At 37.2% G+C, this 12,824-nt stretch overlaps 4 protein-coding genes across 5 annotated transcripts in view; all 4 read left to right on the top strand.

The window, feature by feature from the left end:
- LOC18602739 (26S proteasome non-ATPase regulatory subunit 1 homolog A) overlaps positions 1-2,242 on the top strand; it is a 6,412-nt gene extending 4,170 nt beyond the window's left edge. Inside the window, exons 11-13 of the mRNA XM_007034323.2 lie at positions 150-382; positions 494-1,013; positions 1,408-2,242. Of these exons, the coding sequence (XP_007034385.2) occupies positions 150-382; positions 494-1,013; positions 1,408-1,731 (1,077 nt within the window). The 3' untranslated portion in view covers positions 1,732-2,242. The remainder of the gene's footprint in view (positions 1-149; positions 383-493; positions 1,014-1,407) is intronic.
- Positions 3,708-6,275, top strand: LOC18602738 (transcription factor FAMA). Of its 2 annotated transcripts, XM_007034322.2 has the most exons (5): positions 3,708-4,025; positions 4,180-4,313; positions 4,434-5,126; positions 5,218-5,652; positions 5,812-6,275. In XM_007034322.2, exons 2-5 carry the CDS (start codon positions 4,290-4,292, stop codon positions 5,899-5,901), a joined length of 1,242 nt encoding a protein of 413 aa, XP_007034384.2. In that variant the 5' UTR covers positions 3,708-4,025; positions 4,180-4,289; the 3' UTR covers positions 5,902-6,275. The 2 variants fall into 2 exon arrangements, with proteins under 2 accessions (XP_007034384.2, XP_017975523.1); XM_018120034.1 differs by having other exon boundaries at positions 4,180-5,126.
- Positions 7,473-9,415, top strand: LOC18602737 (60S ribosomal protein L13a-4). Its single transcript, XM_007034321.2, has 4 exons — positions 7,473-7,846; positions 8,392-8,508; positions 8,617-8,704; positions 9,058-9,415. Exons 1-4 carry the CDS (start codon positions 7,575-7,577, stop codon positions 9,199-9,201), a joined length of 621 nt encoding a protein of 206 aa, XP_007034383.1. The 5' UTR covers positions 7,473-7,574; the 3' UTR covers positions 9,202-9,415.
- Positions 10,899-12,731, top strand: LOC18602736 (probable pectinesterase 29). Its single transcript, XM_007034319.2, has 5 exons — positions 10,899-11,366; positions 11,475-11,634; positions 11,757-11,963; positions 12,062-12,309; positions 12,380-12,731. Exons 1-5 carry the CDS (start codon positions 11,161-11,163, stop codon positions 12,537-12,539), a joined length of 981 nt encoding a protein of 326 aa, XP_007034381.2. The 5' UTR covers positions 10,899-11,160; the 3' UTR covers positions 12,540-12,731.

The raw sequence follows: 12,824 nt of genomic DNA, 5'->3' as shown, positions 1-12,824 counted from the left end.
AGGGGGGGGGGGGGGGGGCGGGGGTTGTGTTTGGTTTATATGTCTTTGGTACCTTTTTTCCCTGTCTAAATTTAATGTACCTTTGGGGTCTGTGTCATTGGGCTATGAATTTCTGTAGATCTCACTGTTTTGTCTGGTCAACACTGCAGACTCCTCGAATTGTCTCCTTACTATCTGAATCTTACAATCCACATGTTCGATATGGTGCGGCACTTGCAGTGGGCATTTCATGTGCTGGCACAGGATTGAGTGAGGCCATATCATTACTGGAACCCTTAACATCAGATGTTGTTGATTTTGTTCGTCAAGGTGCCCTCATTGCCATGGCTATGGTCATGGTCCATATCAATGAAGCCAGTGATTCTCGTGTTGGAACATTCAGGTCTGCTATTATTTATATGTTGTGCTTTTTCTTCATTTCTTCGGGGTGTTTAACAATTCTACATTTGTATTGCTCTATTAAGCCAACTTTTTTTTTTATCGCTTAATCTAGGCGACAATTAGAGAAAATAATACTCGATAAGCATGAAGACACAATGAGCAAGATGGGAGCAATCTTGGCCTCTGGGATTCTTGATGCTGGTGGGAGGAATGTGACTATAAGATTGCTTTCCAAGACAAAACATGACAAAGTTACTGCAGTTGTCGGTCTTGCTGTTTTTAGCCAGTTTTGGTATTGGTATCCCCTCATCTATTTCGTGAACTTGTCATTCTCACCCACAGCTTTTATTGGACTGAATTACGACCTAAAAGTTCCAAGATTTGAATTCTTATCACATTCAAAACCTTCACTTTTTGAGTATCCAAAACCAACCACTGTGCCCACCACTACATCAGCAGTTAAACTTCCAGCAGCTGTCCTGTCAACTTCAGCGAAAGCTAAAGCTAGGGCTAAGAAAGAGGCAGAACAAAAGGCCAATGCTGAGATATCATCTGGGGCAGAGTCCTCATCTACTGGTCCAAGTACTGGAAAAGGGAAATCATCTAGTGAGAAGGATGGGGAGGCTATGCAGGTAAGATTCATAAAGTTACCATTAATTTTGTGGCCATATTCACATGATGGATTTGAGCATTACTTGAGTCTTTTGCTTTTACTGTTCAAACTATAGAAATTAAAGCTTTTATCTGGTGGGGGCTTAGTGATGGGGCATAATGTCAATAACTTAACCATTTAAATGTAAATTAAGAATCTTAAGAATTTATTGTAACTCATGATGTTTCTTTTGGGGTTGGGGACTAAATTTCATTATAACTCTAAAAAGTAAAAGTAAGGACAAAAGATCTGTTCAAATGCCATGTGTGTTTAATATTTTTGATGCATGTTTGTGTTGTTTAAGATTAGGTCAGGTGATGATCAACCAAAAATGTTATATTTACCTTCTCTCATTGATTCTTTTTATTGGACAGGTTGATAACCCTCCAGAGAAGAAAGTGGAGCCTGAGCCTTCGTTTGAGATTTTGACCAACCCCGCCAGAGTGGTTCCTGCTCAAGAGAAATTCATCAAGTTTTTAGAAGACAGCAGATATGTGCCAGTGAAGTTGGCACCATCTGGGTTTGTTCTTCTTAGAGACCTGCACCCTGATGAACCCGAAGTGCTCTCTCTAACAGATGCACCTGCATCCATGGCATCTGCAGCTGGTGGATCAGCAGCAGGACAGCAGAGTTCTTCATCAGCTATGGCTGTTGATGATGAACCCCAGCCCCCTCAGCCTTTTGAATACACATCGTGATTTGGTTTTCCTTCATTTGGATGAGTGTGTGATTTTATGCTTTTCACATGGAGAAATACGACGCTCTTGAAGGACAGAGTTGAATTGGAGTTGAGGCAGTTCATACTGCAGTATTGCATGGTATTGGTGAACCCAATCTTGAGTTGCATGCATCCAAAGGTTTCTAAGGTGCTTTGCTGGTGTTGAGGTCTCTGGTCACGTAGATGCATACTTTTCCATATTGAGTAATATAGTTTATGTTTAAAGTGAACAGCAAGGTGGGAGCTACTGCTTGAGTTTGTACTCAGCCTGAGATAATGTTTTGCTGGATTCTGGAACTGAACAGTTCCAATGATAATTTCGGACACAGGCAGTGTTTTGTTCCATTATAGCTCTCCAACCTAAAGTGAAAAACTAGGAGAAAGGTGGCACAATTCCCCACCTCAGTTCAGGAACTTCCTAGCAATTTAGTTACATTCTTATCTCCATGAGATATTCTTTTAAGTATTATCTTGATTTCCATTTTCCTTCATGAGGTTGCATCGTAATCCTGTGGTGTCTGCATTGTTTCCTTTTATCGTGTGTTTCTATTCTACAGGTAAACGTTATGCATGTTCAACCATTATTCTTTCAGGTATTTCCGCAGGCTATAAGGTTAACTGAATGTGATTATCTGGAATGAGTCAAAATTCCCGATATATTTCCTCATTATTTCTGTTTTCCACTTTCGTACGTCAATAGAATACTGGTTTCTAGACATGTTAACCATTATCATCCAACAATGCCCTTTCGATAAAGTGGAAATACAAGTAACAAAGAAAACCACTTGCTCCTGAGACAAAAGCTCCTCGTCGTGTTTTGAGTTAAAAGCGTCACTTGTATCATGTGAATCCTCACCTTCATTTTAACTTTTAATTTTCCAACTTTGAATTAACGGTCTCTCAATCTTTCAGGTTATTATATTGGTATATCGACAGGGAAAAATAATTAATTTTCCTTAATCATTATGATCCATGCTAGCTTACTTTTCCAACCTATCAATAATCAAAGGAAAAATTATCGTTTAAAAGATATGAACCCTTGTAAATATACATAGGAACATGAATAATTGAAGCTAATCACTGATCAAATGTATTGAACAGAACAGTACGAAAGGTTAGCCTTGGGTATTTGTGATTGGACAAGTGTGGAAAACTAATAATATTCCTTGTTCATGTCACCATGGAACTTCTATTTAGAAAGATAAGAGATTTTTGATACTAAATTATGTATTAGGGAGATAATTATTGTTTGGACAAAGTTTGTTTAAAGTGTCACGTGATGGAGATATAAACTCATTATATTCTATATCTTATATTCAAAAAATGTTAGTCTTTAGGTTTATATTCTCCCTTTGATTTTAATTACTTCTGAAGAAAAGTACATGCTTTAAATTATCTTGAAATTAATTATAAATTAATTCATTATTATAAAAGAGGAATTCAACTTGATATAAATGTAACTTGTTTTTATATGAAAATATCACACTTTATATATATATCTTGCTATTCAATAAATTAATGGTCCCAGACATATCTAATTAATTAATACAAGCTGCATCTTTATCCATGTGCTCCAATACCAACAAAATTTTAAATTCCAACTTAATAATTGGAAAAGAAAAAAAAGGCTTGGAGTTGGTCGGTTAATTCTAACTTTTGTCTTTTTCCTTCGTTTGGTTCTAATTAATATCTTACTCAATAATTAATTACCTCAAAGTCATGAAAAAATTTGATTTTCTAAATTTTCAAAGTTGAAAGCTTTCGAACGATGAAATCCGCAGCCATGAGAGAGTTAACTAAGGTCATGAAAAGAGGTGGTAAAAAGCAAGGGAAAGAGCGTTGGTGGCCTGTGAAACACATAAATAACAGGGAGGTGAAAGGGAGGTGCAACTGTGAGGTGTACATTATTAATCCACAGGCTCCTTCTCCCTACTCTCTCTCTTCCTGCCATCGATCCCAAAGTCAAACCCAGATCTTACGGGCAAACCCTGCTCCCTGACCCACTACATAAGACACGACTCACCACCTCACCCTCCCCAAAGCTTTCATTTCATACAAAACCATCTCTTTCCCTTGGTGGTACCCCATGCGTTTCTGCCCTTCAAATATCAACTATCCCACTTCATTTTCACTCTTGTCTTATTATCTGTTTCTCTCTGATTCCCATCAGCTTAATTGTTCCCAAGGACGTAGACTAGAGTAAATCTTAAACTTGTAAACTTCACCTCCTTGTTAAGATAGATGCCTGACCATTAGGTCAAAGGCTCGTTATTGGTACGATGTAAATTTTGTTTGTCGAATAATCTTTTATGTTGTCATGGTGTCTATATGCTACATGTTTCAATGGTGATTTTGTTTATCATTCCTAATTCTGCAAGATATTTTTATTTACTTGCTGTAACTTAACAAGGATTTGTTACTGTTTCAGGTGCATGGAGAATCTATGTGAGGATTTTTTTACCAAGGGTTTGTCTCTACACGGATTGACGTGACTTAGGGTTATTGATTAAAGTCATCACTGTATATATATATACAGCAATGGAGAAAGAAGAAAACTACTCGGTACTCAGAGCTCATAATCTTATCTCCTTCACTTTTTCCGTATCTTTTTGTTTAAAAGAAAAAAAAAAAAAGAATCTTTTCATCACCATGTTATTCTGCTACAAACTTGATTTCTTTCAGGCAAATTTTACTGGGCTAGATTATTCTTTAGACCATCACGGTCATGACCATCATCATCATCATCATCAAGACCAGCTAATGAAGCAGCCACGGATTGGTGAAACTTCTGGTGATAACAACGGAATGATTGATTATATGCTGAACAATCCTCAACAACAGCAACAGATATCTTCATCTGGGTTTTGCAGTAGTACCCCAACTTCTTATGATAAACTGAGCTTTGCTGATGTTATGCACTTTGCAGATTTTGGTCCCAAATTAGCGTTAAACCAAACAAGGATCCCTGAAGAAGAAACTGGGATTGACCCGGCTGGTTACTTTCTCAGGTTTCCAGTTTTAAACGACAGGTTAGAGGATCAATCGTTGATGGTTCCTCCATCTGGGATTGAGAATGTGGAGAATAGAGCTACAGGAATATTAGTGGAAGAAAAGGGGAATAGAGAAGATGAAGAAGCTAGGGTTTCAGATAATGCATCAGTGCAACTTCGTTTTCTTGGAGAAGATCATGTTCAAAACAAAAACGCAACAACTGAAGCTAAGAACAAGAGAAAGAGACCAAGAACTATCAAAACAAGTGAAGAAGTTGAGAGCCAGCGGATGACTCACATAGCTGTTGAAAGAAATCGAAGGAAGCAAATGAATGAGCATCTTCGAGTCTTGAGGTCCCTCATGCCAGGCTCATACGTGCAAAGGGTATTCTGAAAATGATTAATCAAGATTAATCGATCTCTTCTTTTTTCTTCTTTGTTTGTACTAAAAGACAGATTTATTCTGGTTTTTGCAGGGAGATCAAGCCTCAATTATTGGTGGAGCCATAGAATTTGTGAGAGAATTAGAGCAACTTCTTCAATGCCTGGAATCTCAGAAACGAAGAAGATTGTATGGAGAAGCTTCATCACGTCCAATGGGAGATACCTCCATGGCAATTCAACAGCAACAACAACCGTTCTTTCCAGCTCCTATGTCTCTCCCGAATGATCAAATCAAGCTTGTGGACTTCGATACTGGACTCCGCGAAGAAACAGCTGAAAACAAATCTTGCCTGGCAGATGTTGAAGTCAAGCTTTTAGGGTTTGATGCTATGATTAAGATCCTGTCTAGGAGAAGACCAGGCCAACTCATTAAGACCATAGCAGCTCTAGAAGATTTGCAGCTTAATATCCTTCACACCAACATCACCACCATTGAGCAAACAGTTCTATATTCATTTAATGTTAAGGTATATAAATATTTTTCTCCTTCCAATTCTTTCAATAATCTTTCTTTTTTCACCACAAATTCCTTTACTCCTATGCTATGATAACATGAATGGATAAACAAAGCATTGCTAGGATTCCATAGTTATATCTTTTCTTAAAAACTCTGCCTATATATGCAGGTTGCAAGTGAAGCTAGGTTCAGCGCAGAAGATATTGCGAGCTCGGTTCAACAAATATTCACTTTCATTCAAGCAAACGGCAGCATGTAATGTGATGGGGAATCGAGGTTGAGGGAAAATATTGAGCTGCCTTGTCCAGTCAAAGATACCCACATTTGGCTCTTTCCAATAACCTTCTTCAATGGATATTTTGAATTTGTCATGGAAACATATAGTAGCAGTAGTGTCAGTGAGCCCAGATGCACTCTCTCTGATCAGCAAACTTTCTACATATACTTGTATTTGATATTTTTCCCTGTAAGAGTAAAACTTCTCGCTAAGTGTTTTTATTTGAAGATTGATGTTTTAACTTCTCTCTTTCATTTCCCATTCTTGTTCTTATTCGTGAAATTTACTGAAGCAATGTAACTTCGTTAGACTTGGAAATAACTTTGGGTCATTTGAAACATTATCCTTTTGATTTTGATGGTACATATCTCTCTCTCTCTCTCTTTCTTCTTTCTTACTAATTTTGAGGCTGAGGAAGGCGTTGTGGAAGAGGGAAGAAAAGAAAGGAAAATGGGGAGACAGGGTTCTGCAAAGGTACCTGTTCTAAATTGAAATGATTGGCAATGGTGTACATATGATTAAGAGGAAGAGGTGGGAAAGTCAACGAAGGTCCCGTACCTTCTTGCATGGCCGTGGGTTGACTCGTCAGAAATCAAGATTTTGTACTATTAGGCTGCACTCAGCTATTGCCGACCTTTTTGGGGCCCCCGACCTTTGTCATTTTGGATCAAATCTGGCTTTGGGGAAGGTTCAACATCACATATACACCTCCCTGGCCTCCACCACGTTTTTTGCTTTCTGTTTTTGGGTTTGGCCATGCTTTGCCTCGTCTTTAATATTTGTCCTTGCTGCTTCATTTGTACGTAGAAGGTTTCAGCGTGTGGGGTTTCTCTGCTTAATTAAATTTCTTCCTCTCTCGACACATCAGAAATCAATGTAATTGAAAGTCAGCTTGACTCGACAGACTATATGTACATAGAACTACAAACTTCTTTCTACAACATGCAGCTCTAGTATATGTGATAGTGACATTTTTACCACATCTTCCCTCATAAGTTACATAGAATGTATCAAAATTCTTCAATCTGATTCGATATTTGATAAGTCAAACCACGTTTAAAGCTGGTTTTGTAATTGTTGGATTGATATTTGATCTGATGTTAATTTTATAACTAATCTTGGTTTTTCAGTTAATATTGTTTTAAATTATGATGGTAAGAAAAAATTAGAAGCATATGAAAAATCTAAAAATTAAATTAAAAAAATATATATTCCCTGGAAATAAAACTCATCAGCACCAGGCTCAACTTTGGGAATGCTTAACTTGAAGGTAAAATATAAATTTATTATATGTTTTTAATAAATTTTGATAGTAATATATGATTATTGAAATCAAAAGACTATAGCTGCCTTATAATATGCAATAAGATTTTCTGAACAAAAAAGAAAAAGAAGAATTAGTTTGTTGGGCTGGAACTCGGGCTACAAATTAGGCCCAATCACATTAAGAGCCCATTTGAAACAAAGCTATGTGTCAAGATTCTCTACCCAAAAGCCCATAATCACCAAAACCGAAATCCACACAAGAAGTCCACAAGAAAGAACCAATTATAAAACCTAACCCCACAAAACCCTAACCTCTTTTCATTTTCAATCGGGAGAAGCAGCAGCAGCTGTCTTGAGCTTCCAGGTAAAGAAGAGAGCAAAAATAAAACATGGTGTCAGGGTCAGGGATCTGCGCCAAGAAGGTGGTGGTGGATGCAAGGCACCACATGCTAGGAAGGCTGGCCTCCATATTGGCCAAGGAGTTGCTGAATGGGCAAAAAGTTGTGGTGGTGAGATGTGAAGAGATATGCATGTCGGGTGGATTGGTGAGGCAGAAGATGAAGTACATGAGGTTCTTGAGGAAGCGTATGAACACTAAGCCTTCTCATGGTCCCATCCACTTCCGTGCTCCTGCCAAGATCCTCTGGCGTACCATTCGTGGGTATGTTTTTAAGGTCGTTTTTTGTTGTTTTATTGGGGAGGAGGGGTGTTTGAGGGTATCTGTGGTGGTGTGAAGGAAAGGAATGCTTTTTATTTTGGGTGCTTGGTAATTGGGATGAGTTTATTGTGAATATTTTGATGGAATTTTTTTGTTTCTTTTAAGTTTATTATTTGGTTATTGGAGATGATATAGAGAAAAGGAATGAAAATTGCGCTTTTCTGATGATTGGTATTAGAGTTGGTAAATGGGAAAAGTTTACTTTGAAGTTTTAGGATAGATTTTCTGTTTTCTCATTGTTGGTTATTGGGAAAATGTAGGAAACAAGTGAAATGTTATGAGTGTGCTTTAGGTCATTATTGCTGAATATATGGAATACTGATCGAGAAGGTTTATTGATGTTCATAAAGGAAGGCTGTTTAGCTTAATTATGAAGAATAAACTCTTGCATTGTTCATTATGAAGTATGAACTTTGCGTCGTTATGAATTATGGTGTATTTTGATTGATGATTATTGATATTTTTGTTAATGTTTGTTTTCATTGCAGGATGATTCCTCACAAGACTAAGCGTGGTGCAGCAGCTCTTGCTCGATTGAAGGCTTATGAGGGAATTCCGGCTCCCTACGATAAGATGAAGAGGATGGTGATTCCCGATGCTCTCAAGTGAGTTTTGCGGTGGTCGATTTCTTTTGCGGAATTAGAATTGGATTCACTTGTTTCAATGACTAGTTGTGCTCAATGTTTTTATTGTTCTTTTGGTTTTTAAATTAGGGTTTTGAGGCTTCAGAAAGGACATAAGTACTGCTTATTGGGCAAGCTCTCATCTGAGGTTGGATGGAACCACTATGACACTATCAAGGTGAAGATTGGTTATCCTGCTCAATTATTTAAATACAGTTTATGTTTCAATGCTTTTTGCCTGACTTTTTAGTGTGGAATTGGGGTTTATTGTATAGATTTCTGATGTTTGTTCCTCTATACTTTCGTTACCTATAAAGGCCTTGAATATTGATGTTGGCTTGTTTTCCTTTAAAGTTTATTAGTGCTTTTACTGTTCTGCCTGCCTATTGCGTTTTTTTTTTTGCTTGGATGAAAAAGTCTTAATTTGTGTGTGGGCTATTGGGCGGTTTTTTCATCTTTCTGACTACATACCACAATATAAACCTTGGAATAACATCTTTTAACTTTCTGTTGCTTTGTACTTCCCTCCAGGAGCTTGAGAGGAAGAGGAAGGAGAGAGCTCAAGTGGCATATGAGAGAAGGAAGCAACTCAATAAGCTTAGGGTTAAAGCTGAGAAGGCTGCTGAGGAGAAGCTTGGTGCCCAGTTGGCTGTTATTGCTCCTATCAAATATTGATCATAGACAAAGTTGAAAACATTCCGGTTAAGTTTAATGCATTTTGATAGTGTCTTTTGAGTGGCTCATAATTTTATTTTCGTAATCTGTTCAAGTAGATGTTAAGCGATATGTATTTGTATGGTACTTGGTTTTTTTCCTCTCAAAATTTGCTTGAGAAAACATTTCCTTTCGCTATTTAGTGGACACCCATTTCTGGTTGGTCATTGTGTGATTGTTATTTCATTTTGCCGCTTTAGATTGCAGCAGCATGACATGGTGTTTGATTTTCCATTATGTTGAACTGGAAACCAGCCTCATGTTTTCTTTGATTATAACTACAAGGCCTATGTTCTGGTTGCACTGAGTCTAGTGCCTTCCCTTTGCATTGGTTTATCATGTAGCGCAAAATTATTTTTGCTAACCAGTGGCCAAGTGAAGCAGAAAAATGATTATCTGTTGGGTTTTTAATTAATCCTGTGAATCATGTATGTGCTGAATTAAGTATACAATGGCCAAATTTTAACAGAGATTAATGGTTCAGAAAATCATCCTTGACAGTATTAAGCGGATGAGTCACCGTGAATGTGGAAGTGGTATTGGAAGGAAAACCTTTCCCCATAGATGACTGTGCTGTGGTTCTGTTACAATAGAAGAATATAAGTGGATCTTGCCGAGTCTTAGGATCAAGGGTTGTTCTCCATTGTAAAGAAAAAGTGTTAACAACATGCCTGAATCAGTATGATGCATCACTACATTTGCTAATACTAATAAGAGAAATGGGAGACTGATGTGGTGACCTAACATAAACCACAGACCTTCACTAGTGGTAGGATGTTGGGAGAGAAATGGGTAGATGGAAACGGTTGGGTCGAAGAAAAGGGCGACAGAGGATTTTACTCATACTTGGTAATGGTAGGAGAGAAAAATGGGAGAAAAGGAGAGTAGGTTTCATTCTCCTATAAACAAATAATTCATAATCGGGAGGATTAGGAATGATTGAATTAATCATTTTTTCTACAGAAAATGAAGGGTAAAACTATTAAACATCAGATAGAGTTTTCAGTTCTTTATTTCCGTTTTTCAACTGTACCAAGCAAAGGAATAAAAAGACAATATTACATTCCTTTATTCAAAAAATTGAGCATGCATGGGGAATTATTTATTTTTGTTCTTTTTCCCTTTGCTCCAACGTGTGTTGGGGCGACATAATTTCTTTGTTGCCTTGTTCATGGTTGATAAATGTAAAAAAAAAAAATGGAAAAAAGATTCTATAACTGCAAGTTAAAGGCTAAAGCAAGGATCATGAATTTCCCTTATGATGTCTTCAAATGCTGTCCAGAAAAGGAAAAACCAAAAGAAAGGGAATAGACTGGAGACCAACTAAGAAGGTTTAGTCAAGGAGGTTCGAACATTCACTTTGAAATATATGAATGGCAAAGGCATTTGTTGTTACAATGTTTTCCTCATTTAATTAATTACACAAGGTTCCCCATGATTGGTTTAAATCAAAATCTCTTATTTACCCAAATCAAGCTCCATGTTATTTTTCCTTGGATATTATTTTTTTTCTATTTTGGGTTCTTCTAATGTTTTGCAAGGGTAAAATGCTTGAGTGCTAGAGCGCTTTCCAACTACCAAAGAGGAAAAATGTTGCTGGAAATAATTATGTCCAAACCAAAAAAAAAAAAAAGAAATAAAAAGGAAACAAAATCATATAAATCAAAATCAGTTAATTCTAATTGATGCTTAATCACAATATATATTTTCCATAAACAGACCCTTGACTTTCAAGTTTCCCTCCAAAACCCTTCGGCAGTTTTTTTTTTCCTTTAAAAGAACTTTTTCTAGTTACAATGTAAATACCAACATTGTTCATTCTTCTCCTCTCCTCCATTCAACTCCATTTTAGCCCTTCTTTTCCCTTTCTCTTTTCTTCATTATTATTATTATCTTTTTGCATGCTTGTTGACATTCTTGATGATGCCATTCCTTCATTGCTGTTACTGTCTATTCATTGCTCTCTTCCTGAGTTTTCAACAAGGATCAGCAGAGGGAAGATGCAAAAAATTGTTAGTTGATCAGTCAGGGCATGGCAACTTTTCCACCATTCAATCAGCTATAAACCACGTTCCACCCAATAACAGAAACTGGTTTTGTATCCATATCAAAGCCGGCACATACAGGTAAAATGTTTATGGAAAAATAACTTTCAAGGATTTCATTTCTACAAAGCCGATCGATACATACTTTTGCATGTATGTTAATGACAGAAACACTGTATGCCTATATAGGGAGAAGGTGAAGATTCCCTATGATAAGCCATTTATAATTCTTAAAGGAGCTGGAAAGAGATCAACGTCGGTTATTTGGGATGATCATCAATCACTTCTACAAAGCCCTACTTTCTCATCTTTAGCTGATAATATTGTTGTCGAATCCATGAGCTTCGTGGTAGAAATCACTCCTCTTCTACTTGATGATTCCTGAAAGGTTTTAAATTCATTGTCATATATAGTGATATCATCAAAGGTCAATCTTCTGAAGTTTTTCCTTGTAACGATATGAACGAACAGAATTCATACAACAGTCCGAATAGCAAAAATCCTCGGGTACCGGCGGTTGCTGCAATGGTTTCCGGTGACAAGTCTTTCTTCTATAAATGTGGCTTCTTGAGTTTGCAAGATACTTTGTGGGATGATCAAGGCCGGCATTACTTCAAGCGTTGCACCATTGAAGGTGCTGTTGATTTCATCTTTGGTAGTGGCCAATCTATCTATGAGGTAATTTAAACTTAATTAATTTGGTGATTATATAATAAGGATGATATATGAAGGAACATGAGATTATTCTTAAATTTGTTTATCATTACTATCTGTAGGATTCTGCTATACATTTTCTCGGAGGAGAGTTAGAGCCAGGTCTGCCAGGTTTTATCACAGCACAAGGAAGAACAAACCCAAATGATGCAAACGGTTTTGTTTTCAAGAACTGCAATGTTTATGGCAGTGGTACAACTTTCCTGGGGAGGCCGTGGAGAGGTTTTTCCAGGGTGTTATTCTATAACTGCAAATTTTCAGACATTATACAGCCTGGTGGTTGGGAAGCCTGGTCTTTTACCGGCCATGAGTAAGTTTCTTTTAGATATACTCGATCAGTAAACTCATATAATTGATTGATTTTAATGGGTTTTGCTTAGGAACCAATTAACTTTTGCGGAGTATGGTAACCATGGACCTGGATCTGACACTTCCAAGCGGGTGAGCTGGGAAAAGACGTTGAGCGTTGAAGCTGTGGAGCAGTTGACAAGCATGACATTCATCGACTCTGAAGGGTGGCTTCAGAGTCAGCCTGTTTAGATATGATAGGTTCACCTGCTGGTCTGAAATTTCAAATTCTAGTTTTCTTCTCATGACAACTGTTGTTTTCCTTTGTCATATGAAGCTCTATAGACACTATAGTTTCTTCAAAATTTTCACTTTTAATATAGCCAAAAGCTGGATTCTTTTATCTTCAATTGAATTGTCATAATATTAGGAGGGCACATAATCATAAGCAACACCTTAAATCCACATACATTGTTCAGCCTAGTGTTGGCCAATTGAACCATTTCTTTTTAAACTGTCACAACATGCTGTTGACTA

This window comes from Theobroma cacao, chromosome 4 (genome assembly GCF_000208745.1).
Source record: "Theobroma cacao cultivar B97-61/B2 chromosome 4, Criollo_cocoa_genome_V2, whole genome shotgun sequence".
Classification (NCBI taxonomy): Eukaryota; Viridiplantae; Streptophyta; class Magnoliopsida; order Malvales; family Malvaceae; genus Theobroma; species Theobroma cacao.
Note: the sequence above shows the minus strand (reverse complement) of the source record. Positions and strands in the feature narration are given on the sequence as shown.

Excerpts from the sequence above, each read along its gene's own strand:
- LOC18602738 (XM_018120034.1), top strand. The coding sequence starts at position 4,290 with ATGGAGAAAGAAGAAAACTACTCGGTACTCAGAGCTCATAATCTTATC. Across the intron at positions 5,127-5,217 it reads CAGGCTCATACGTGCAAAGG|GGAGATCAAGCCTCAATTAT; the intron begins GTATTCTGAAAA and ends TGGTTTTTGCAG. Across the intron at positions 5,653-5,811 it reads TATATTCATTTAATGTTAAG|GTTGCAAGTGAAGCTAGGTT; the intron begins GTATATAAATAT and ends CTATATATGCAG.
- LOC18602737 (XM_007034321.2), top strand. The coding sequence starts at position 7,575 with ATGGTGTCAGGGTCAGGGATCTGCGCCAAGAAGGTGGTGGTGGATGCA. Across the intron at positions 8,509-8,616 it reads GTGATTCCCGATGCTCTCAA|GGTTTTGAGGCTTCAGAAAG; the intron begins GTGAGTTTTGCG and ends TTTTTAAATTAG. Across the intron at positions 8,705-9,057 it reads ACCACTATGACACTATCAAG|GAGCTTGAGAGGAAGAGGAA; the intron begins GTGAAGATTGGT and ends ACTTCCCTCCAG.
- LOC18602736 (XM_007034319.2), top strand. The coding sequence starts at position 11,161 with ATGATGCCATTCCTTCATTGCTGTTACTGTCTATTCATTGCTCTCTTC. Across the intron at positions 11,635-11,756 it reads TCGAATCCATGAGCTTCGTG|AATTCATACAACAGTCCGAA; the intron begins GTAGAAATCACT and ends ATGAACGAACAG. Across the intron at positions 12,310-12,379 it reads TGGTCTTTTACCGGCCATGA|GAACCAATTAACTTTTGCGG; the intron begins GTAAGTTTCTTT and ends GGTTTTGCTTAG.